This window comes from Arachis duranensis, chromosome 9 (assembly GCF_000817695.3).
Source record: "Arachis duranensis cultivar V14167 chromosome 9, aradu.V14167.gnm2.J7QH, whole genome shotgun sequence".
In the NCBI taxonomy this organism is placed as follows: Eukaryota; Viridiplantae; Streptophyta; class Magnoliopsida; order Fabales; family Fabaceae; genus Arachis; species Arachis duranensis.
The window spans coordinates 1,820,250-1,845,553 of record NC_029780.3 but is presented as its reverse complement, the minus strand read 5'-3'; the positions used below and the strand labels follow the sequence as shown (position 1 = coordinate 1,845,553).

General features: G+C 34.9%; 3 protein-coding genes across 4 annotated transcripts; 2 read left to right on the top strand and 1 right to left on the bottom strand.

Annotated features, from left to right (window-relative positions):
• The first annotated feature begins 219 nt into the window (after positions 1-219).
• Positions 220-2,041, top strand: LOC107463917 (uncharacterized). Its single transcript, XM_016082796.1, has 4 exons — positions 220-402; positions 444-527; positions 575-1,589; positions 1,764-2,041. The coding sequence occupies exons 1-4, from the start codon at positions 220-222 to the stop codon at positions 2,039-2,041; spliced, it is 1,560 nt and encodes a 519-aa protein (XP_015938282.1).
• A 6,194-nt stretch (positions 2,042-8,235) lies between these two features.
• LOC107464009 (N-terminal acetyltransferase A complex auxiliary subunit NAA15) lies at positions 8,236-20,149 on the top strand. Of its 2 annotated transcripts, XM_052253853.1 has the most exons (27): positions 8,236-8,568; positions 9,624-9,702; positions 9,955-10,037; positions 10,125-10,274; positions 11,081-11,196; positions 11,426-11,531; positions 12,195-12,266; positions 12,350-12,465; positions 12,760-12,892; positions 13,720-13,797; positions 13,886-13,939; positions 14,082-14,152; positions 14,472-14,526; positions 14,616-14,711; positions 14,980-15,108; positions 15,205-15,287; positions 15,382-15,612; positions 15,936-16,068; positions 16,144-16,251; positions 16,750-16,881; positions 17,206-17,262; positions 17,676-17,773; positions 17,882-17,940; positions 18,029-18,140; positions 18,784-18,884; positions 19,359-19,599; positions 19,866-20,149. In XM_052253853.1, exons 1-26 carry the CDS (start codon positions 8,518-8,520, stop codon positions 19,559-19,561), a joined length of 2,706 nt encoding a protein of 901 aa, XP_052109813.1. In that variant the 5' UTR covers positions 8,236-8,517; the 3' UTR covers positions 19,562-19,599; positions 19,866-20,149. The 2 variants fall into 2 exon arrangements, with proteins under 2 accessions (XP_052109813.1, XP_015938390.1); XM_016082904.3 differs by having other exon boundaries at positions 19,359-20,149.
• A 1,241-nt stretch (positions 20,150-21,390) lies between these two features.
• Positions 21,391-25,086, bottom strand: LOC107464065 (E3 ubiquitin-protein ligase At1g63170). The gene is given in 6 exon segments (XM_016082969.3): positions 21,391-21,883; positions 22,107-22,204; positions 22,207-22,241; positions 22,325-22,450; positions 23,479-24,257; positions 24,930-25,086. Coding segments are annotated over 5 exon segments (1,101 nt in total). The 5' UTR covers positions 24,132-24,257; positions 24,930-25,086; the 3' UTR covers positions 21,391-21,694.
• Positions 25,087-25,304: the final 218 nt, after the last annotated feature.

Here is a 25,304-nt window from a genome sequence, read left to right as displayed (position 1 = left end):
CGAACCAATCCGTTGCCACATAATTTGATCCAATCTGGTTTGAACTCTAACTTGATAATTCGAACCAATTAAATTCGAATTACACTCCTCAAGTAATTCGAACCAGCTTGGTTCGAATTACACAGACCATATTTCGTACTAGGCTGGTTCGAATTAGTGAGGACCAGACCTGTATATATATGGTGTGAACGTGAGTTGCTATCATTAGAGGGGGGTAAGATGGCTAGTGAGGAGAGTTTCGTAGTGTTGGTTCACCACAGAGGATCCATTAAAAGGAAAACTCGTTCCAGTGTGAAGTTCACTGATAAATATCCTCTCTGTATTATCGTCAGGCCTACGACGAGGTATGAGGACCTTGTTAGCTCTGTACTGCTGAAACTTGGTCTAGAAGGTGTGAAACAGGTTAAGAAGTTTTTTATCGAATTCCAATCACGGTGCTCTAGGAAACCATAAAGTACGATTGTTTCACGATCGGGAGTGATGAGGACTTGCAGGTCATGTTTCATTGTCGCCGGCAGTTTCCAGAGGTGAAGACACCAGAACTGTTGGCAAAGTTGGTTGACGCGGTGTCCAGCTCGGGGGTTCGAATCGGAATACCACCACTTCAGCTACGATAGCCGGTTCTAGCTCCAGACCTGCCATTGCATCTTCCTCCGTCCCTGCGTACGAGCCACCCGTCCAACCTGTCGCCTCTCCTTCGTTCGCTGTTGATCTCAACGGCAGTGTAGGCAAAGAGGTTGGAGAAGGGGAATATCTGCGGACCTCTTTACAGTGTGTTGCACCAGATGGGGTTGGAGATGGATTCTTGGATGATCCAGAGGACGATGATGTCGAGCCGGATATGATTGCTTATGACAGTGGCGATGATGTTGGAGCAAGTGAGCATGCTGGGGTGGGCGGTGGTTCTAGCTCTGGCATGCAGCAGTACCCTTCACATTTTTCCTCTTTGGACCTGGATGCCATGAGGCAGGAGGGGGTTCCTGGGCAGCCGGCTGGATTTGGCGCTAGAGATGCTGAAGGGTCTGCAGGTTTGACAGAGTTTCAGGTTGGTCAGCAATTTCCAGATAAAGAAGAGGCCATGTTAAGTGTCAAGACTTACAGCATCCGTCAAGGGGTGCAGTACAAGGTTGTGGAGTCTGACTATCGCCGGTATGTGGGCAAGTGTTCTGAGTTCGGCAATGGATGCACATGGTTGATTCGGCTTAGTCTCCGACAGCGCAAGGGACTTTGGGAGGTCAAACATTATAACGGACCGCATACTTGTCTCGCCACCTCTATTTCCAGCGATCACAGGAGTTTGGATTACCATGTGATATCGGCATTCATTATGCCAATGGCTAGGGCTGATGCATCCGTCAACATCAAGGTGCTCCTAAATGCCACCGTCGCACACTTTGGGTTTAGGCCGACTTACAGGAGGGTCTGGTTGGCGAAGCAGAAGGCTGTTGTCCTCATCTATAGTGACTGGGATGAGTCGTACAACGAGCTCCCAAGGTGGGTGTTAGGAGTTCAGTTGACGATGTCTGGTACTGTTGCAGTCCTAAGGATGAGCCCTGTTCGTGTCAGTGGTCAGTTGGACGATTCTCGAGGTTATTTTCACAAACTATTCTGGACGTTTCCACCGTGTATCGAGGCATTCCGTTATTGCAAGCCCCTAATTAGTATTGACGGCACCCATCTGTATGGCAAGTATGGGGGAACCTTGCTAGTCGCGATTGCATAGGACGGGAACTCCAACATACTCCCTGTTGCATTCGCATTAGTCGAGGGTGAGAATGTTGAGTCGTGGTCCTTCTTTCTCTCCCACCTGCGTGAGCATGTGACACCGCAGCCAGGTCTGCTGGTTATCTCGAACAGGCATAACGACATCAAGGTCGTGCTTGAGGCTCCTGATGGAGGCTGGTTGCCTCCGTCTGCATACCGGGCATTCTGCATTCGACATGTTGCAGTAAATTTCGCCCTCACCTTCAAGGGCAAAGACACAAGTAGGCTACTTGTGAATGCGGCGTACGCTAAGACCGAGGTCGAGTTCCATTACTGATTTGATATTCTTAGGTCCGAAGACCCGGCGATGTGTGACTGGGCGAACCGGATTGAGTATTCGTTGTGGGCACAGCATTGTGATGAGGGGCGTAGATTCGGACACATGACGACGAATATATCTGAGTGTGTGAACTCTATCCTCAAGGGTGTCAGAAACCTTCCTGTGTGCTCGCTAGTGAAGGCAACATACGGAAGGTTGGCCGAATTATTTGTTCGCAAAGGGAGAGAGGCTGAGGCGTAGATGGGAACCGGACAACAATTTAGTCAGCACTTGGTAAAGTGTATAGAGGCCAACTTGAAGACGGCTAAGTGCTTCACGGTTATTGTGTACGACAGGGATAACTCCGAGTTCACCATCGCAGAGACAACTCCGACTGGTTCTTTCTCACTTGGTAGCTACAGAGTCTCACTTGCATCTCACACATGTGACTGTGGATACTTTCAGGCACTTCATTTCCCGTGTCCCCACGCACTGACATGCTGTGTCTACTCACGGCTTACTTGGGAGCCTTACGTTCACCAGGTGTATCGTCTTAGTTCGGTCTTCAGTGTGTATCGGATGAGTTTCACACCTCCCATTCCGGAGGGTTTCTGGCCACCATATGACGGGTCGACTGTCATCCCTGACCCAATAAAAGGCGTGCGAGAGAGGGTCGTCCGAGGTCCACTCGGATACGGACCAATATGGACGAGGCAGATCCGAACCGTCCAAAGAGATGTGGACTTTGTCGGCAGCCCGGCCACACACGTCAGAGTTGCCCATAGCTCGGAGGAGCAGAGCACACACGGGGACATGATTAGGTGTATTGGTGGCTTTGGTACTTTTGTTATTTCAATTTCGCGTTTAGATTCCACTATTATCGGTTTTCTTACTTGTAGTTGGTGACTGATAGAATTTGTTAAGGTTAGTGCGATGTACTTTGAATTGGATTTTAGTTAATGAATATGTTCTGTCTCCGAAGTTTTAAACGAAATGTATGTCTAATGCACACTGGAATAAATAACTGTATGAGTTTTATTAAGACAAGATGCGAAAACTATGTTCGTAACTTAAATTGCTGTGTGGAACGAATTCTGAGTAATTCGAACCATGTTAGTTCGAATTACTTGGTGACTATTTATTCAGTGTAATTCGAACCTAATTGGTTCGAATTATCAAGTTAGAGTTCGAACCAGATTGGTTCGAATTATGTGGCAACGGATTACAATGTGTAATTCAAACCTATTTAGTTCGAATTACATGAAAAGTGAGTTCGAACCATATTGGTTCGAACTCCATAGAAATGTGCTTTGGTTGATTGATGAATCAGATTTTGCTTTGACTTATTTGTGTCAAATTGTTCTCTCCTTAGCTTGTTTACGTTTTTTACCCTAATTGTGACAAATTTAAATTTCATCCAATATAAATAGTAATTCATTTGCAAGTGATAGATCTTTAAATAAAATGTGAATATGTGATAATTTTTAATTTTTTATTTATCGAACTAAAAAATACAATAAAAAATATATAGAATTTTTGTAAAATTTATTAAATTTTTTAAAAATATTTTTAAATTTTATTTTATTTTAATTTTATTCCAAATTTTTTTTGTTTATATCAAATAATTTTTCTGACAGTTAATTTTTTAGCAATAATTTTATAAGAACAACATTTAACACAAATAAATCAGATATAGTTATTATGTATTATTTTTAGATTGGTTTTAAATTTTTAAAAAATTAACTGTTAAGAATATATTTGATATAAATAAAAAACTTAAAGACAAATTTAAAATAAAATAAAACTTAGAGATATTTTTGAAATTTTAAATATATTTAAGAAATAAAAAATATATTTTACAGAAAAAAAAACAGAAGTCACCATGTATTTTTTTAATTAAAACTGAATTATTTAAAAGTAGTTGTTTGTTAGTTGTTGGTTAGTTATAGAGTGGTTATTATAATGTTATCCCTTCTGTACTCTGTTTATAATTTAAAATGATAGTTTTCCTACTCTATTTCATCTCAATGTTAACGTTTGTAATAATTTAGAGTGGCAGATTCCTCAATACATAATAACATAAACTAACGTCAATTTTATAATAGGCCTAAGCTAAGTGTCATAAAGTCGTATAATACAGTTGAAAAATAGTAAAAATTAAAGGTTTGTTTGGATAAACTTTTAAAAAAATTTATCATATGAAAAATATATTTAATTTTTTTAAAAAATGTAAATTAAAAATTTTCAATTTTTTTTTGTTTTTTAGTATTTTTATTTTTACTACTGTCCAATTGCTCACTAAAATAGTGGATTGGATGGACGTCGAGTTGAGAGCAATAGATGGAGTGAGGGTGTATTTGGATCTGGGCGCGAGCTTTATGAAGAGATGTTGTCTTGATCGTCAGTGGATCGGCGAATAGGATCACCTGTAAAGATATTTCGATACTAAATAAGCGTCTGTAAGATATGACGGTTAATTATGGTAAAAGTGATATACTTCTGTCATTCTCATCTATATCTTGTATTTGGGTGAATCATTTGGCTTGAGTTCGTCTGCCTGAAAATTTCTGCCAGCTACTTAGGTCTTTGTTAGAAGAAGAGGTGATATTCGGGTCACTTTATGTGTACGGGTCAAAGACCCGTTAAATCGATTGCCCGCAAAGTAAACTCCTAACCTTTATTAGATTTGGCCGAAATAACTACTGAAAATTTATTAAACTGCTAAACATTAAAAAATTATAATTTTTTTTATAAATTTAATAGCACCAAAAAAAATACTAAATCAACTATTAATATTGTGACTTATATTTCTATAATATAACATGGGAATAATTTTAATAGATTATTTGTCAGTTTTTTTTTTCAAATATTTAAAAGGTATATTTTGATCTTAATAGAACGATGGATTTATATTAAATTAACCGAACATTAATTAGCCAATAAAGAAAGAGAGAAATGGCTACTTGTTCCATGCAATAAACTTGTTCAACCATAATGTATCTTATCTGTAACATGGTTATCATATGATTAGATTAAATTATTGAATTTTTAGAGATGTAGGAAGTTTAATGATTAAGGGAGTAACGGATAAGAATAAAAGTCATGGTTGTGGACCATCATATAGAAAGATTTGATGGGTCACTTAATCCATGCCACAATTGAGTTGACTCCATGAAAACATTCAGATCAAATTGATCTTTATCTTCTATACTAATAGTCTAATACTATTCGTTCAGAAGTATAGCTAAGAATGTAATAAGAGGAAAGAGATACTTATCCTTTTTTACTTTTTGTTTTGGCGAATTTATTTATTTAAATATAATTTATTAATTTTTACAATTTTATACATTATTAGGTTGTATTTGATTTAGGATATGATAGGAAACTAAAAACAATACATAAAATAATTAGTATTTTTATATTTTGTTTGATAATAAATTATAAAAATTTAATTTAATCTTATTTTTTTATTTTTTATCAAAAACTATATAAAATATATTAAAACGATATAAAATATACTAATTCAATATTTCTGTTTATATTTAATCTGCCAAATATAATTTTCTGTCTATGTATTCTTATTTCGTATATATAAACAAACACAATCTTTAATATCAACTTATTATTTTTATAATAATATGTAGTTTTTTAAAAATGAATAACAATTATTTTGATTAAGGGAAAGCAAAAACACGTGTTAAATAACCTAAATTTAATTTAAGAAATTAAGTGTATATTTAAAAGAAATTAATGTCGTCTTGAATTTGTGTTTTCGTTTTCATAAAATATAAAAATAAAAATATTTTCAACCAAACAGGTCATAAATTTTCTGCAGGGCTTTTCCTCCATAGTTTTGTTCAATTCTTCCCATTTTTTTCCAGTTCTTGGCAAAGTCAAAGCATCATTTTTGGCCACTGAAGAATCCAGTTGGTTAAGAATCGTGAACATTAACATTGGGCTTTAGGCCCGTGGTTCGGTTTGCATTTGCTGCATCTTACTCGTTAATGGGCCGTGCCGATCCAGTCCAATCAAATAACTAAGTCAAAAAAAAAGTTCATCAATTCTTTTGGAAATTTGTAACCTTAATATTTAATATTGAAATCATGCATGCTAAACAATTACAATGAACAATTTCTTCTAAAGTAATTCTCAAATATCCTTTAATCTTACAACCTTGTAGATGCACTATAATAACATTACCAATTTAAAGACAAATAACTAATCCTTTGAACAAAAGAAATCCAAAAATTAATATAAACAAGTGTCCTAGCTTTTTTTTTCTCTTATTTTATAAACAGATAAATAGAATAGAACTACATATCTGAATTTTCGTATTAGATTAACATACTTATCTTATTTCCCGTAACTATTCATTGCATCAAGTTAGTGTCATTTTCTATGTGTGTTTTTCAAGGTAAAACAATTTTATTTATTTATTTTTGGGTACTTTAAGATAAAGATAGAATTGAACTTGAAACTTTATTAATGAAATATAGAGTACCATGCTTTGACCGAGAAATTTCCCCCTAACCTTATTGTATACGTAACACGTATGAATGTATGATTTGTTAACTAAAACTTTTAAGAAGAATGTAAACAATTTCCTTGAAGTTTGTGGTTCTTATTTGGAAAACATTACAAAAGTTAAAAAAATTGCCGACAATTATTTGGAGTTGTACAGAATTACTTTATAATTGCATGCATCTATTCATAAAATTCATAAATTAATAGATAATTAAGTCAAATATATTGATATAAAACAATAGATGACTAAATGCTTAAATATAATTGTTTTATATTGATTATAAAATAAAATAGTAATGTTAGAAAGATAAAAAAATATTTTATTTAGTATTTATTAATTACTGTAATAATTAATAAATATTAAATAAAATAAATTTTAACTAATTTTAATTAAATTTTTTATTACTAAACATTTTTTAAAATAAAACGGTATATAATATCACTTAATTTAAGAGAAATCACAAAAGGAAAATTGATCTAAATGATAAATATTTGGAACATATTTTTTTTGGTGACTGAAATAAACTAAACAAAGAAAAACAAAATAAATGATCTATTTAAATAGAGGGACAGTCCTTTTTAAGACTACTCTTAAACTCCTCAAGCTCTACATGAGAAAGTTGTAACTTCATCGCCATCTTTGTCATAGTATGCCACCGTATTTGCATCTCTCATAATCAAACGAAAGTCAACACGTCAATTCCAATGCATGATATCTCTTATTTTGAGCACCAATGGATCAATAAACCCAAAACCATCTTGGTGATTAGTAACAAGATTAAATGCTTCCACACAATCTGTCTCACAAATAACATCTCGTTGACCCACATCCCAAGTTAAGAGATATCATCTCCAAATAGCAAACAATTCCCCTTGAAAAATACTATTGCTCTCAATCATTCGTAAACACTCCATTTGCCAACTCCCATTATAATATCTAATAACACAAGCAAAACCAACACTATCACCCGAACTAATATAACTAGCATCACAATTAATCTTAAAAATACCAATGAATGGAGAATTCCAAAAATCATTTAGAGTAAAGGGAAAAGACATACATTGTAATTTAAAAATATTTCTAAACTCATTTTCTAAAGTTAATACCAAACAAATCACTTTGAACATATTTAAAACAATAGCGCTTTACTTTTAATTGATGTTTTAGACTCTACAAAATATTTAATTTTTTATTTTAGTTTTTATAAAATATAATTTTTTTGACTTTGGACTGTCAAATTTAAAAATGATTTATTTTAACTCTTATTAGCAATTTGTTTTATTAAATATTGACGTCACATGTTAAATATTGATTAGACAAAAAAAATTATAGTATTTGCTACGATATCTAAAAGATATTGTTATTATAAAAGTAATTTAAACAAAAGTTAGACATCAAATAAAAGGACACTATAGAATTGGGCAAAATTTATATGGATCATGCCAAAAAAAAAACCCAAATAAAGCCTTTTTTTTATTAAAAAAGGTTGAGACAAGTATGTATTAAACTCGTGACGTTAGTACATTACCCTTTATGTGAAGAGAGAATTTAATAGGATATGCAACGAAAGAAAAATAAGGACATAGTGAAGTGAAGTGGTAATTTCATGGTTCTGAAAAGTAGAATAGAAACCTCACTTGGGTCTATCTATCTAATATCTAAATCTAACCCTTTGAAGATTCAACTAAGTAGCTCGCAACATAACCCTCACTCACTCCCTCAACCATTTCATTTCAGCTCTTAGCTTCTTCTTCACAGTAGGGTTGCGTTTCGTTTTCTTATCGCACTTCACAACAAACAAAACGCGACCTCTCTCTCTCTCTCTCTCTCTCTCCTTCGACCCTATCTATCAGTATCACTCATTCTCCTCTCTGTTTCATAAACCCTAATTCTCTCTCTCTCTCTTCCTCATTCTCTCTCTCTCTCACACACACACACACACACACTTTCTCTCTCTGCAGCAGTAACAATGGGTGCTTCGCTGCCCCCGAAGGAGGCCAACCTCTTCAAGCTCATTGTTGTAAGCTTCGATTCTCTCTCTCTTTCTCTTTTCTACTTCTATTGATCCAACTTCAATCTCGTTCTCGAATCTCGATTTTTTTGTATCCTTATCAATCTCTTGAAACCCTAGGTTATCGCCGCTTTATTGTTTCGCCTCTCGAGAATCTGATTCCTGTGTTTATTGTATCTGAAAACAGTGGATTGTTTGGGGGATCTTCGGCTTTGTTTTGTGGTGTTGTGATTTTGTGGTTTTCAGCGTGGATTTCATTCATGACTGGATAGTGAATAATTCTGTTGTGTACTTTGGAGCTTTTAACTTTATCGGTTCTATGTAGGAAGCTGGTTTTTCTTACTGTTTTGCTTGTCTGTTGATGGTTCTTATAGTTTCGAGGGTTTTGAATTGTTTTCTTTGAAACAATTCTTCGCTTTCTCCTGCAAGCTGCAGACATTGGATGTTGAGGAAATGTGAACTGTTTTAGAGGGCTTTTTAGTGCTTAGTGGTTGATATGGAACTATGTGATGTATTTTTTACATAATTGGAAATGTAGAAGAAAATATTTAATATAAACTATTTTTTACTAAAAGGTCTCGGTACTTGCGAATATATGTTTTATTCCCAATTTTACTTGATTTTCTCATGTGCAACAATGTCAAGTTGTCAACCATTGGTAATGATTGAAAGTTGAAACATGACGACATAAAACATGATCAACAGAGAAATTATAAGATAACCTGATAACTGGGTGAGTGTGTTAATACCCTTGCAAAAATACGAGTGATGAAGGAATGTCCATTGATATAAGCATGATTATTGTGCTCATTACTCTTTTAAGATATTGTAACGGAAGAGTGAAAGTAGTTGAAGTGAATACCTTGCTTTGAGTATTTTCCACTTTAAATGAGTTTTCTTTTAAGGACTTCGTTATTGCTTGCAAGCTTATGTAGCTAATCTTTATTTATTTACTTATTTTATATCTTGCTGTTAGGATATTTATGTAAGTGAAGTACTTTTTGTTTTTTGAGGTGACGGAAAAGTGTCATGAGGTTTATTTATCCTTGTTATTGGTGCTGCAGAAATCGTATGAAACCAAACAATACAAAAAGGGCCTCAAAGCAGCAGATGCCATCTTGAAAAAATTCCCAGATCATGGAGGTATACTTTGTTTTGAACATTCTTTGTTCATGCTTCTGCCTGATTGCGGGCTTTTTATTTATTTCTTAGTTGTTTTATTCAGTGAAAAAATGAACATTAGTTCCAACCCTCAACCACCAAAATAAAAAGATTTCCAAAATTACGACTTCTGCCTTCACTATCTCTTCATTTTCATTGCATCATGTTTATCTCCTTTGGCTATATTTTATTTCTATTTATATTTATATATCTGTTCCCTTTTCTGGATGCTAGAAACTTTATCGATGAAGGGTTTGACATTAAATTGCATGGATCGTAAGTCAGAAGCATATGAACTTGTCCGTCAAGGATTAAAGGTCTGTGTGTGTTTGTTCATGTTACATCATTTGTCAATCCTATGATCATTGGTTAGATGATCCATTCTTAATAATTTTTCTATGCAGAATGACCTTAAAAGTCATGTTTGCTGGCATGTCTTTGGTCTCCTTTATCGATCAGACAGAGAATACAGGGAGGCGATCAAGTGCTACCGAAATGCACTGAAAATTGATCCTGACAATATTGAAATCCTACGTGACCTCTCTCTCTTACAGGTAGTGTATTAATTATTAAATGTCTTTTGCTTCTAATTGTGTATTTAAAGCAAATGTATATTTATAAAACTGGAAAATGACTTTGATCTTCTGGTTTTAAATTTTAGAGATATGTTTGATTGGAGAGTTAAATCATGTATGTATAGTTCACTAGCTGTGTGCTTGTGCCTTGCATGATGAAATATTTGTGAAAAAGCTTGAGGATTTATGTGATAGTCTCTGTGATTCAAATTATCTGTTACTCCGATCATAAATTTTTTATTAAGCTTACCATTCACACACATATTTCGTTGACACATTTATTACCATTTTTATAAGTAATAAAAAAAAAAACAATTCTAAACAGTTCTAACAATGAAAGCATTAATGCATAAATTAATTAGTATCTGTATAGTTACTCCTTTATTTTGTTTTTTTTTTTTAAATTTGTTTTATACAAATTAATATAGTGTTAGCTAATTTGAACAGGGCGGAGTAGTGTGCTATTTGATAATGTTTTGTGCCCATACATTTTGAAGTTACTTGTAGTAACAACTGACAAAGTATTTGTCCATGTGTAAAAGCCAACTTGTAATGTTATTTACTAGTGTAATGTATTACGAATAACCTTCACAGTTATAATTATTGTAGTTAATTTTCTTAGAAAATGATCTTGCCCTCAGCTTGAAGACATGAACTGGAGCGCATAAAGTTCTGCTATGTTGTACTGTTGTATGCATATTTTTTCACGTAGTATGTATATAGGTGGAGAATTCTTTTATGATGTAATTTTTTTCTCATGTTGCTTTTTGTATTCTCGCTCACAGGCTCAAATGCGGGATTTAAGTGGCTTTGTTGAGACAAGACAGCAACTTTTAACTCTGAAACCAAATCATCGCATGAACTGGATTGGTTTTTCTGTTGCCCATCATTTGAACTCTAAGTAAGATTTGGATTTATATTGAGTTAAATGCTTTTCCAATTGATGCTCTCTGAAATGCCTATGTAAAGTACTAGTAGCATGTTGATCTTAGAGCATATGCTTTAGTTCATTAATGTCTCCTCTTTATTACTGTTGGTTTTGACTTTATATGTGTAAGTATAACTGGCAGTTCACCCAATTGTATTTTTCTTCTGATACTTTGTAATATTATCTTTCACATGTATAACAGTGCATCCAAGGCAGTTGAAATTTTGGAAGCATATGAAGGGACTTTAGAAGATGATTATCCTCCAGAAAATGAACGGTGTGAGCATGGGGAAATGCTTTTATATAAGGTTTTCATCTTGCAGTGTGTCTACTGCTGTTTCTTGTCAATGCATAATGTTTACCACATAGTTGTTGTTTGATATAACCTTAGCTATTAATATTTTCTCAACAAGTTCAATCCTATTCTCTTCCACTTGGGTTGATGTGAACTTTGATCCTGTTGCTTTAAAATAGTGCAAATAGTTCTGATACTTCTATATCAGTATAATTTGTTAACAGAAGTTAGCTTTTTTTTTTTTAAATATTTATTTTTTATTTTTTATGGGAAATATGCATGTAAAATACACATGTTGCCTAAAATGTGACTAAGTGATTAGAAGCATGTCAATGCAATTTAGGAAAATAATATGCACCTTAGATGCCTGATTTTGTTAAATAAGTAAGAGAGTATACCCGAGAGTATCAAGAGTAGTTTGCACGGTTTCAAAGTAACAGGATTAGAGTGCAGTGGCAGAAGTGCAAATCGACCTAATTGAAGGGAGTCTTCTGAGTGTTTCTTAGAATACTTCAGTTGCTTGATTCTAACATCAAAGATTCTGAAAATTTTCTGACTCTTCTTAGTTACATTTTGTTGAATGTGAATTACTTTGCTTCCATTTCTATTTATTGATGTACAAGAATAAAAAGTCCTGGCGATTTCCGAGCTGATTTTCCCTTTCATACTTTTACAGATTTCTTTATTAGAGGAATGCGGATTGCTTGAGAGCGCTTTGGAGGAGTTGCGCAAAAAGGAATCAAAAATTGTATGTATGTTATATGTACCTAGGTATTTTAATGATGCATCTTAGGATTCATGGTATAATGAGTTTTCTGATTGTCTTTATAGGTTGATAAGCTTGAATATAAAGAACAAGAGGTTTCACTTCTAGTGAAGCTTGGTCGTTTAGAAGAAGGCGAAGTCTTGTACCAGGCATTACTTTCCATGAATCCTGATAACTATAGGTGATTTTTGTGGGGCTTATGCTTTTGTTGGACTATCTCAATTGCAAAGTCTTTCAACATGTTCATAATTCTTTTAGCCTTGGTATCAATAAATTCTTGTAGCCTTAATGGCTCTCAATATCTCAGGCTGTTAGCTTTTTATGTCATTTTAATAATATATAGTGTATACTATTTGTATAGTAAATTATTAACTTTCTAAACCCTTTGTAAGCAGTTTCTTTTGGATTGTTTTTTGTCCACGATATTGTTGACTTGTAGAGTCTAACTAATAATTCGTCACGTGTTAAAACTCAGGTACTATGAAGGTCTCCAAAAATGTGTTGGGTTGTATTCAGTGAATGGCCAGTACTCACCGGATGAAATAGATCGATTGGATTCCTTGTACAAATCACTTGGCCAGCAGTATAAATGGTCTTCTGCTGTTAAGGTATTGCATTATAGTATTTTGTTATGGATGCGTTCAATAAAATATCTCGCCTTAATGTATCCAACTCCAAGTTATCAGCTCGTTACTATTTTTAAATTATGTGCAAGGGAAGATGTCTGTTTCTTCTTAAGTCATAACCCCTTTGAGATTTAGAGTATTTGCTTTCTCTGAAAAGAACAATAATTGCTTCTTGGTATCTGTTCCCTAGGTGACAAGAATCTCATTGTTTCTTCCATAGTAGAAAATGTTGATGACTGGGATGGAATATCCATTAGCATAATGTCTGTGGTGATATTTTTATTATGTATTAGTGATTTACCCTTCTAGAGCCATCTCTTAAAATGCATTCTAAAGTAGGGTAGTCCTGGTTTCGTGGTCTCTTCGTTGAACAATGTGTGCGCCTTCTAGAATGTTAGCATAGATAAATGATTCCTGGTTCTTCTCCTTGTTTTATTTGGTTGGACCTCTATTTATGTACATCCAGTGATAGGTTTTCTGACAATTAAGTTTTATAAGATAGGATTATATGTTTGGCTTCCTTGGCATGTTGAGAGATTGGAGAAGTTTTCTTTATAGATAGGTTTTCTTTTGGCTAGTTTTTGCTAATGTATAGAGGATCTCTTTTCCTCCTCCTCCTCATATTATTATGCTCTCTGTCTTTATGATATTCATTTATTTGAAGGAAAAAAAATGATTCCTGCTCCAGTACCAGTAGTATATTTCATGATTTCTTGTAAAACCTAGAATTATTGTTGAAGTGCAAGTGCTTAAACCTTTTGATGAAGTTAATTCTTTGAATTCATTCTTTGCTGAATCTCGTTTGGCAGAGAATACCCCTAGATTTTTTGCAAGGTGACAAATTTAGAGCAGCAGCAGATAATTATATTAGGCCTCTACTAACTAAGGTATTCAAGTTTCTTTTCAGCTTCAAATTATGCCTCGTTCAGGTTTTTCGAAGTTGATTGTGATTTCTTTCTTTTGTATTCGCTCCAGGGAGTTCCATCTCTTTTCTCTGATCTTTCGTCTTTGTATAATCACCCTGGGAAGGTCAGCTTTATCCCTTACATTTCTATGACTGAAAAACTGAGATATTTGATTGTATTTTTTCTTCCATCATGTTATGTAGTGGAAGAAGATAAGTTTCCTATGGGTTCTGATTGTTCTTTTTATTCTTTTGAACTTTGTTCAGGCAGACATTTTGGAACAACTTATTCTCGAGTTAGAGCATTCAATTAGGACGTCCGGCCAATATCCCGGGAGGTAAGATATACTTGTTAACTTTTTTGTGTTTTAGTTCATGACTTGGTAAAACTATTCTAGGGGTAAATCTCATGTTGTGATACTCTTGGTTACCTCTTGAACCGAGGAAGAGACTCAAATTGCAAGGCAAACAAAAGCTGTCCGTTGCCGTTGCATATCAGTGATTGAAATGACCTTTGGAACAACTATAAGCTAAGCACCAAAGAGAAACCATAAACTCAACCCTATTCCATTACAAATAAATCACAAAACCCCTCATAATACGTTAATAGTTCTTTTCTTCTTATTGGTGACTTACTCATTTTTATAATTTATACAGGGTGGAAAAAGAACCCCCTTCAACTCTTATGTGGACTTTGTTTTTATTGGCTCAGGTCTGTAGCTAGTTTTCATATTGGATTCTTGACTATCTTTTCTTTCCCTTCTATTTTTGGCCTATTTATGAGGATTTTGGCCGGTGCAGCATTATGACAGACGAGGCCAATATGAAGTTGCTCTTTCCAAAATTGATGAGGCCATAGAACACACACCTACTGTTATTGATCTATATTCCGTAAAGGTTTGCTTATTAATAATTTTCTAAGATTATTTTTTTTTTTCCATGTCTTTTATGCTGTAAAGCTTTGTATTTTAAGTTCACTTAACAGACTATAACTACAATGTAGTTGAAGCATAAGCTTCGGTTGGGTGGGTCAACTTTTAGCATTTGTATGTGGCACTAATTTACAACAAAGCTTAACTAAGTAAATTGAGACTGAATTTGGAACTAACCATGATTTCTTCAAATGCCAATTTTCCACAACATAATTGATATCTTTGTATAACAGAGTCGGATACTGAAGCATGCTGGTGATTTTGCTGCTGCTGCTGCATTTGCAGATGAAGCCAGGTGTATGGATCTTGCCGATCGTTATGTTAATAGTGAATGTGTTAAGCGCATGCTGCAGGCTGATCAGGTTTTGTAAACGTCAACCACATAACTATTATATTTGTGGCTTCCTTGTTTGCCTTTTCTGACTCTGCTTTATTATCTATTCACTTGTTACCAAAAGGTGGCTTTGGCTGAAAAAACTGCTGTACTGTTTACAAAAGATGGTGATCAACACAACAACCTTCATGACATGCAATGCATGTGGTCAGTATAGAATGATGCTTTTGATATTTTGCATTATACAGTGTACATTTTGGTTTAACATCTGACCATATATTTTGACATTTATCTTATGAAGGTATGAGCTAGCCTCTGGTGAAAGCTATTTCCGTCAGGGTGATCTTGGACGGGCACTGAAGAAGTTTTTAGCAGTTGAAAAACATTATGCAGATATTACTGAAGATCAATTTGATTTTCACTCATACTGCTTGAGGAAAATGACTTTGCGTACTTATGTGGAAATGCTTAAATTTCAAGACCGGTTGCACTCACATGTTTATTTTGAGAAAGCAGCAGCTGGAGCTATAAGGTGAATGTCATGTTTTCTTTTGTTGGTTTATTAATGCTGTTAATGCTTTGGCTAACTGGGTTAGCACATGTGGAAGCCCTACACTACATTTTAGTCACAATGCATTTTGTGAAACTATACTTGTGGCTGTTTTTTTAAAAGCTACTGTCTTTGATTTTTTTCAGTCTCAGCTCATGCGAGGCCAATAGGGTTTCACATGTGCTTTAAGCTGTGTGGTTTTTTAGTTTTATGAGCACCCCTTAGCGGCTGCTCTTACTGTAAAGCTTATTTACTTCTTATTTTGTACCAATGGATCTCATGTCTGTAACTTTTTCAATTTGTAGATGCTATATTAAGTTGCATGATTCTCCCCCGAAGTCTACAACTGAGGAAGACGACGAAATGTCAAAATTGCTTCCTTCTCAAAAGAAGAAAATGAGACAAAAACAGAGAAAGGCAGAAGCAAGAGCTAAGAAAGTATGTTAGTCACTTGTATAGCTTCTTTAGAACTTATTGAAGGAATGGTACTAATCCTGGCATTATATTTTTTAGGAGGCAGAAGAAAAGAATGAAGAGTTGAATGCCGGAGGGGCTTCAAAGTCTGGGAAACGACATGTAAAACCTGTTGATCCTGATCCACATGGGGAGAAGTTGTTGCAGGTTGAATTTGTTTCCTCTATGTCTATTGGGACTCTTATTTGGTTGTTTCAAATTTGATTCAGTATACAAAACACAGTTTTGCTTCCTGGGTTCCATGTAGAAAATGAGTCAAACATTCTGACAGTTGCCACCATGTATTGTGGTATTTTGGATTTTTGCAGAAAATCCTAACTATAGGAAATCAGGTGAATGAGTGAATAGACCAGGACTACAGATCTAATTCTTTTGTTCATTAGCCGTTTCCTTTTGAGTACAAACACATTAAATTGATAAATTAAATCTCTCTAGAGCTGCTTAGCATCAACTCTATCTTTCTAATAATGTTAATGTTATATATTCATATTTGAGAAACTGGAAATCAAATATGATACTTAGTGTCAGGTCAATCAATGTTATGCAAAAATCTCATTTTAAACATTCATCTGTCATTTATATACTGTGCTTGTTTTAATTGTGAAGGGGACAATGTCTTGCATGTCATGTATTTTCCTGACTTAGGTGGAAGATCCACTGTCAGAAGCCACGAAGTACTTGAAGTTGCTGCAGAAGAATTCACCTGATTCATTGGAAACACACTTGCTTGCTTTTGAATGTTATACAAGACGAAATAAGATTTTGCTTGCACTACAGGTAATTCTGGATTTTAGGGCAGCCCAGTAACTTTATCTGGCTTGTTGAATTTTCATGTTGTCAAGCTAGTAATTAGCTTGGGCAAAACAGTTGTGGATGTTTTCCTTGCTATTGTATGCCTGTGACCACGATTCCCCAAAACAGGACACAGTTCATGTTTATGGGGGAGCTCTACTTTTAACAACAATTAACAGCCATTGTATAGCTTCTTTTACTTGAATACTTTTATTTGCATTCTTATGAGGTTATAGTGTACTACCTTTTTCTTTATCATTGTTAGATTACAATGCCTCTTAAATATTTCCTGTGTTTATTTGATTGTAGGCTGTGAAGCGATTGCTGAGGTTGGATGCCGAACATCCCGATTCTCATCGTTGCTTGGTATGGTCTCTCGGAAAAAAAAAATTGAATAAATTCCTTGCTGTTGGGTCTAGAAAGTTTGGTTTCTTCAAAAATCGAATTAATTCCTTGCTGTTGGGTTTAGAAAGTTTGGTTTCTTAAAATATATCACAAAAAAAAAAGCCATGCTTGTCAAAATTATAATTATTATGATTTTTCTTTTAATTATGATTGTACTGGAGATTATGAATTGCATGAAATTTTTATGGGGCATATTAAGTAATCAAAAGAAAATGATCATTTATATTGGCACCTGCTGCGTCCAGTTCATTATTAAATTTGTATATTCTCATGTTTTGGGATACTATTTCCTCTCTAATGTTGTGATTTCTTCGAGTCTACCAAGCACATACGTAGCTATTCTGCTGTCATTTATTTCGGTCTATCTTTTGCAGATTAAATTATTCCATAAAGTGGGGTCCATGAATGCACCTGTGACTGACGGCGAGAAACTGATTTGGAGTGTCTTAGAAGCTGAGCGCTCAACCATCAGGTTCTTGATGTGATTGATTTTACTATAGTAATTCTGGAAGCTGGTGTATTCATTTCTGTATTCATTTCATGATGACAATTCAATTCTTCATTTATTCCCTTTCTGCAGCCAGCTGCATGAGAAATCTCTGGTTGAGGCTAACAACGCTTTCCTTGAAAATCATAAAGGTTGTGGTGAACATTGTCATCAACATGGCATTGGAAATTCCTTTCTGTTTCTTTTTGAAGATTACTGACGCTTTTTTTTCCCTTCCAGATTCTCTCATGCACAGAGCGGCTTTTGCAGAAATCTTGAGCATTTTGGATTTGAACAGAAAGTCTGAGGCTGTCAAGTTGGTTGAAGAGTCCACAAACAATTTTGTGCCAAGGTAATTTGTTGCAACATCTGAAGCCATGTATTATGCCCACAAACACATTTCTTGTGTATCAGTCTGTTAAGTATTAGAGTAAGAGAACATTTTCATACAGATTGTGACTGCAAGTCATCATCTCACTCCATGGCGGGAGAAAGAAAAAGGGCACGGGTTCTCATTAGTAATATAGACAGGGCTTCAGTTGAACGTTGCGAAAATAGAAATTAATTGAGAAGATGAGATAGAATCATGAACTATCTTTCCTTTGATGGGGATGAGGATGAGTTGGAGGGAAGTTCCCCGCATTGTGCCCCCACAAAGGAACGATCAACCAATAGTAGTGGGTACAACCCAAAAAATAGCAGCCAATGCAATGAGCTATAGCTCAAGTGGTGCTTCCCTTCGATCATATCATGAATGTTTGCATTTATATAGGGATTTGATCTGTTTACCTGTCCCGTTACACATTTCCCACAGCTTTATTAGGAGGAAGAAAAGGGAAATAAAAAATGAAATTGAGGTGGAAAAAAATTTTGGGAACTTGTATCATGTTTGTGTCAGTTAATGTTTCTTGTTTCTATCTATATCAATTTCGTTTTTTGATGTTTCACTCAGCAATAATAAATCATTCTGTTGCTGTTCACAAATGTCTTGATAGTAATGGAGCACTTGGACCAATCAGGGAATGGACACTTAAAGACTGTATTGCTGTTCACAAACTTCTTGGGACAATACTACATGATCAGGATGCTGCATTGAGTAAGTAAAACTGGACAGCTGTGTTGTGTGTTTTGTTTTTCTGTTGGTTAGATGCGAGGACCACTGCTAATGAAAATTTTAGTACCTGATATTTGCCATAAATGTGCCAAGAATAATGTGATTTTGAGTTCATTTTCCTGTGAAAGTATTGGAGATCAACCAATTCTCTGAAGCAAGCTAGATCCTGTTATAATTAAGGGATAGAGGGTAAAGGAAATGGAAATTGTTTCCTTGAAACAGTGTTTTAATTTTCACTTCTGGGATGGGGTCTGGTACTCGCTTTTAACCCTGTTTCAAGATTTTAGTTGATATGCCATTTAATTTGATGTTCTTATATTTCAATTAAGGAAAATTCCGATGCATAATCCTTAACTTGTTGCCTAAATTTTATACCATTGTCTATTTTTCATTCCCCTTCTTTTCTATTTCACCTTCTGTTTGGTGCATTGCAAGGTTAATTATATGTTCTTGCAGGATGGAAATCACGATGTGCTGAGTACTTCCCTTATTCTACACACTTCGAAGGCAGCTGCAGTTCAGTCTCTCCAAACTCGGTCTACAGTCAGTTAAGCAAAAACTCTGAGCATGAAAGTTCGAACCATTCGACGGGTAGTCAGAATGCGGGCCCTATCAAATCAAATGGGAAACTGGATGCATTCAAAGATCTCACTATCTGACAAAGTAGAGGACATCCATGAGGCTAAGTTTATTGAAGGTACCTAGTTTGGATGCTTGATTAACCAAACTGCATTTGACATTCCAAAAACGGCCCTCCTTTTGCGGTTTGCTGGGGACAAGGGCCACAGTTTTGGTGCGGGTTTATTGCAAATCTTCACACACGTCACTCCCATGTATTTTTCTTTGCAAGTTCTCCCTCTCCCAACTGTGAAAATGTATTCAGATTGCAAATGTGTATAATCTTACCAAAAGAAGTGTTTTAGGATTGAATATTTTTTTTGTTCACCCCTTATTTCCGGAGAGGTGGTAAGCGGAGCCGCTGGATTTCCACCGCATCCTGGTTGTCATTTTGGTTATTGGGAGAGCGCTACAGAGTTTTAGGTTCTGGTCCTGCATCCAGTCAACATAAAAAAAGTATACGGTCGGAGAGCATGTTGTACCTTTCCTATTTTATTTGCTTATATTTTCATGTATAAGCAGTGAATTATGTTATAATTTTTGCCACTGCAAGCTGAAACGGCAGCTTTGATTTTGGATGAATTTAGCCAAGATGAATTGGGGTTTAGTACCGATCTTGTTTTGAAGCATCTGCTTGTTTTTCATTCGATAAAGAAATGTTTGGTTTCCTCACGAAGGTGTACTTATGACGGAAGATTATTTAGGAATTCTAGTGCGTATCTTCCGTTGTATTAACAAGAACTAGAAAGAATTGCGTACATTAGATGTGTGCAATGTATTCTAGGTTGAGTACAAATTTGGGATTTATGATATCCGAAAATCGTGACAGAATGGTGGATTAGGAAAATGGTACTGATGTGTGGTTTTAGTTTAGTTCAAAGGATGTTACTGAAAAAAAAAAGGATGTCTTATGATTATACTAAGCGAAATCTATATTAATGAAGATATATGAGGTGTTTTAAAACTCGGCATATTGTGATTGATTCTAGTAATTGGAAAGGACTATTGGTTGAAGGCAAGGGTGTAATACTATATTAAGAGATGCTGCGTACTAATTTTTGTTGTACAATTGGTATTGGGTTATGTATTCTTCACCATCATGTGGGATATGGGGTTCGTTCTTTATAGCCAATCCAATGGAAGAGAAGTATCTATAACTAACTCGGCCATGTATATATATGGAAAGCCTGTCTTGCGTTTGGTGACATCTCGGTGTGTGACGTAGCGATAATTAGTGTATTTTACACTCGGTTACGTGATTGTGCAATAATAAGTAATAACATGGTCCTTCACGCTTTTCGAAGACATGATTTCAAATCTTAAAATACTTGGTACTCTAGTAGTGGACCACTAAACAAAGAACGAGTATAACTAGTTAACTACCAGTTGCAATTATTCCCACACTCTTCAATCTTGATATTGGTAGGAAAATGATGGGAAAATGACACGTGTCTTTTTTCACCTGGGGCAACAAAATAAAATATACTTCAGCTTGTAAGTGCTTACGCAGATATGTTATAAATTGTATAGGAGCCCTCACAACCGAAGAAAGGATCTAACCTGCATGATTGCATAATATGATTTAGAGTATCTACTACCTGTGTCAACTCTTTTTTGGCTTAGTTAACGAAAGATCATCTAAGACAACTTCCACCATGTTTAACATTGTGTAATAGATAATAATAGATTATCTACAATTTGATACAATGTCCATGTTTTCGTGATGATCATATACTGTTAAATCTGAAAGAAGTATAATAGTTATGTTTAGATTTCAGTGAATATTGACTCCCTGTGTCTGGATATTGTAAGTCTGTGTGTAACTGAATCTGCCGGGTTTTTGTATAATTATTTCTTAAGAACTTTAAACTCGATGTAAATCAAAATCAACATTTTGATTATATTTGGTTACAATGTACATACATACAATACAAGATTAGTGCAGCCTATATTCTAGAACAACACTTGATATGGAAAATTGGGGAAAGGTGCTAATGTTGCATCTATCTTCATCTCTCTAGCAACAAAAAAACAAAAACACTTCAAGGCAAGAACCCAAATATGACCAATATCAGGGAAAATGCAACTGCTTTGGTAACTTGACTTCATGTAAGCAATTACTAGCACATTGAATACCACCGAACAACAGAATTGTCTCCCTTTTTTTTTCTCATCTAATGCTGATTGGAACCCATGGCCGAATGTGCACCTTCATTGTTTGTACCAACTTCATATTTACAAAGAGGACAGGATGCATTTATCTTTAACCATTTATCAATACACCCTACATGAAAGATATGAAAGCATGGTAGCTCCCGAAGTTCGTCGTTGTCTACATATTTTGCCAAGCAAATGCAGCAAGCCTGCAATAAGTCATGAAAGATAAAAGATATTAATTTACAACCAACCAATTCAAACCTGTATATACTTAATTTTGATTTTTCTTCTTTTTCCCCCTCAGAAGGTGTGTGAGGGTAACGAGAATCATTGACACAATAATTATTGAATATAGGCACCCGCAAAGTTAAACCTAAACAACATTGCCTGAAGTATGAATACTACCAAACATATCCAACAAAAACTTACAGAATCTTCTCCTGATATAGGCCGTTCCTTTTCAGTCCCAGCAGCTAAAATTCCACCGTCATCTTCAGCAGTGGTATTGACATCCTCAACACCACTAATCCGATGCAGCTGAAGGTAAGGAAGACTATACATAACCTGCACAGATAGAAACCTATATTGTTAGAAGACCTGAGAAAGTGAAAAACAGTGAAAATAAACTGTTTGAGTTATGACATTACCTATACAATTTTGGAGCATCGGAAGGAGAAGTGTGACCTCCAAAGATCCACACATTGCCAACGACAAACCAAACTGCAAAGAAGCAATCCAAGGCCATCTTGAAATGGTCTACTAATCCATTAAACCTGGAATTTTCCAATAAACTTATCAGATGAAAATGAGTATTTCAATAAATTAGTTGCACTTTGCGATTCGATAACTCAGGAAATAAGCTGCATAAATTTGGTATATATGATAACGGAAACTTCCCTTTCCCAACTCACTGATATTAAAGGAAGCAAGAACAAGAAAGTTCTCCTATGCAATACATTGATTAAATCCAGATGCAGAACAATACAGAACGATGTTGTACAGGTTCTGTATTAACTTGAATTTAACACAGAATAACTAAGTGGAAACAAGGTGTTACAATTTTTAAAAGGTTCAAAAGGTTTATAGGACTTAGTAGTCGGCTTCACATTAATATGATTTTAGTTTTAAATTTAAAATCAACTCAAAAAGCTATAGCTTGCCAGTTATATTCTAGAAAAAAAATTCTGTAAAAATGAAAGAGAAAGGGGAAAACAACAAATTTCATGGTTAACAATATTTTTAAAGAATTCACACCTAAATTTTACAACTATTTTCTCCCAAATGATACCAACAAAGGATGAGAACAAAAGACAGCTTCACCCATTACCTACTCCATCTGGACTAGGGTCCATGAATCTGATCATGTTCACTGCAAGTACCCTATTTGGGTCTGTTTGGCTATAGTTCAGAACAAACTACACAAAATCTTGTTCTAAAATTGTTATATCCCCAACTTCTTCTAAGCCCTGAATATCATCCAAATGATTAAGAAATCTATATTTCAATAAAGCCTGACAAAGGCTCAGAATGGTTTCACCAAATGAGCATAATATCCAAATCAATTCTAAGATATGGTTATGTTGTATACTCAAATTGACTGAACATAATTTAGAAGATTTATAATTTATACCAACAAATTTAAGCGGAAAATGTAGATTATGGAACACCAGTATCTACTCATTCTATTGTTTTTCCATATGAAGAACCTTGTGCCAAAAAAGGACAAATAAATAATTAAATAAACAAATCTCATAACCATGAAAACAGAAGTATCAGAGCTTGCAAAAAATGAAATGCATACCTAGAACTAAACACTGCAGGAATTCTAGCACTTCCTGCAGACAATTCTGTAGTGTGACTATTGTCGCTGTTCGAATTATGGGTAACAGATATGGCAGTATAAGTAGTTTCTGAAGGGTTACTTAAAGAAGATCCTTGAGATGATTGAGATATATCTGGTTCCGCAATTTGATTATAGTTTTGATATCGCCAGTAAAGAATAGGAAGAGTAGCAACACAACCAGCTGCATAACCCACAATCCATGCGAACAATGGGGCTTGGGGATGTTCATCTCTTGACATTGACAAGACAACAACAGATGCTATGATCTGACCCACAGTGACAAAAAGCTCAACAGAGACCCATAGACCAGAATTTAGTGGGCTCCTTCTGCGATGATTGTACCCCTCTCCTCTTGTCAATGTGGAACTTCTAGGACTAAATCTAGGTGAAGCAAATGAAGCTGTTTCACGGGTATGGACATCCGTGCTGACACTAGGTTGATTTTCATGCACTGCAGGGCGTTGATTATTAGATGAGTTGGATAAACCATCATTGTTCCTTGCAATATCAATTATGTGCTGATGATCATTGCGGGATACCAGCTGCTCCATCAGCAATGGACATAGATCACTTTCAGTGTTACTATTCCGTTGCGTGTCGGTGATATCCATCTAAATTACCATACCAGAAGACAATAATACAAAGATCTTCCCAAACATTAATCTGCTTTAATAGGCAAGTGCCACAAAATCTTGCAGCACTTTGCACTATGTGTCGTAAAATATCAAGTTCTTGTCCTGTTAAAGTATCATAGATTGTTAGCAAGTCTAATTACCAAAGTACATAGTCTGTTTCCAACATTTGCTATATCTTAAAAGTGGAAAAATAAATAAATAAATGACAACTTCAACTTCAATTCATATAAGATCAGAGTCCTTCATACAATCAACCAGGATTACCAAAACATTATATTGAGCAGTAACCATAAAATTTTATTATAAATGGCACTAATACATGAAGAATATCTTGATCTGACAAAACATTATATTGAGCTTATATTAGCAAGAACACATGAATAATCTTGAGGGAAGAAATGGTGAATCACCCCCCCTTCCCCCCCACAAATTCCTTCTAACGCTGTACATTAAAACAGAACCCTACTTCATTCCAAATTCTAAGTTGAAAGCCCTACAAAAATCTAACATACTCAAAATTAAATTACCCCCACCCCCCAAAATATAAATATATTAACTCACCCAGCCAACCCAGCAATTCAAAGGGAGAAACAAAAAACCTATCCCAAACCTGTTGAATTGTAGTAATTAACGAAATCTACCGAAAAATAAATAATTAAAAAAAAAAATAAAAGACGCAGAATTTGCAGAGAGCATAAAACCCTAATTTGAAAATGCGAAGACTAAAGTTGAAAATTTTAGACTTGACGAGAAGGAAGAAGAAAAAAACTGCACCTGATTGAGCTGAATTTCGTTGATGCAAGGAAGGGGTTTTCGATGCTCAACACCGTTTCTTCCCCTTCCAATTTTCCCCCTTTTTTTATTTTTTCTAATAACAAATTTACGAACCAAAGAAAGCGTTTCAGAGAGAGAAACAAAGAAGAGAAGGTGTAACGCTGAAAATAATAGCTTGTTTGAGTTGTATGCAGTGTTTTTGTTTTGGACGCTTCTGAACCGTTAGATGGGAACTTGTTTTCAATCGTACGGTTTATAATTTCAGGTTCTAAGTAGGTGATGGAACTTCAGTGTCCATGTTATTATTATTTCTGTGATATAAAGTGGGGCCACTTTTCAACCTTATCGGAGATTTTTTTTTTTTTTTTGTGGCTA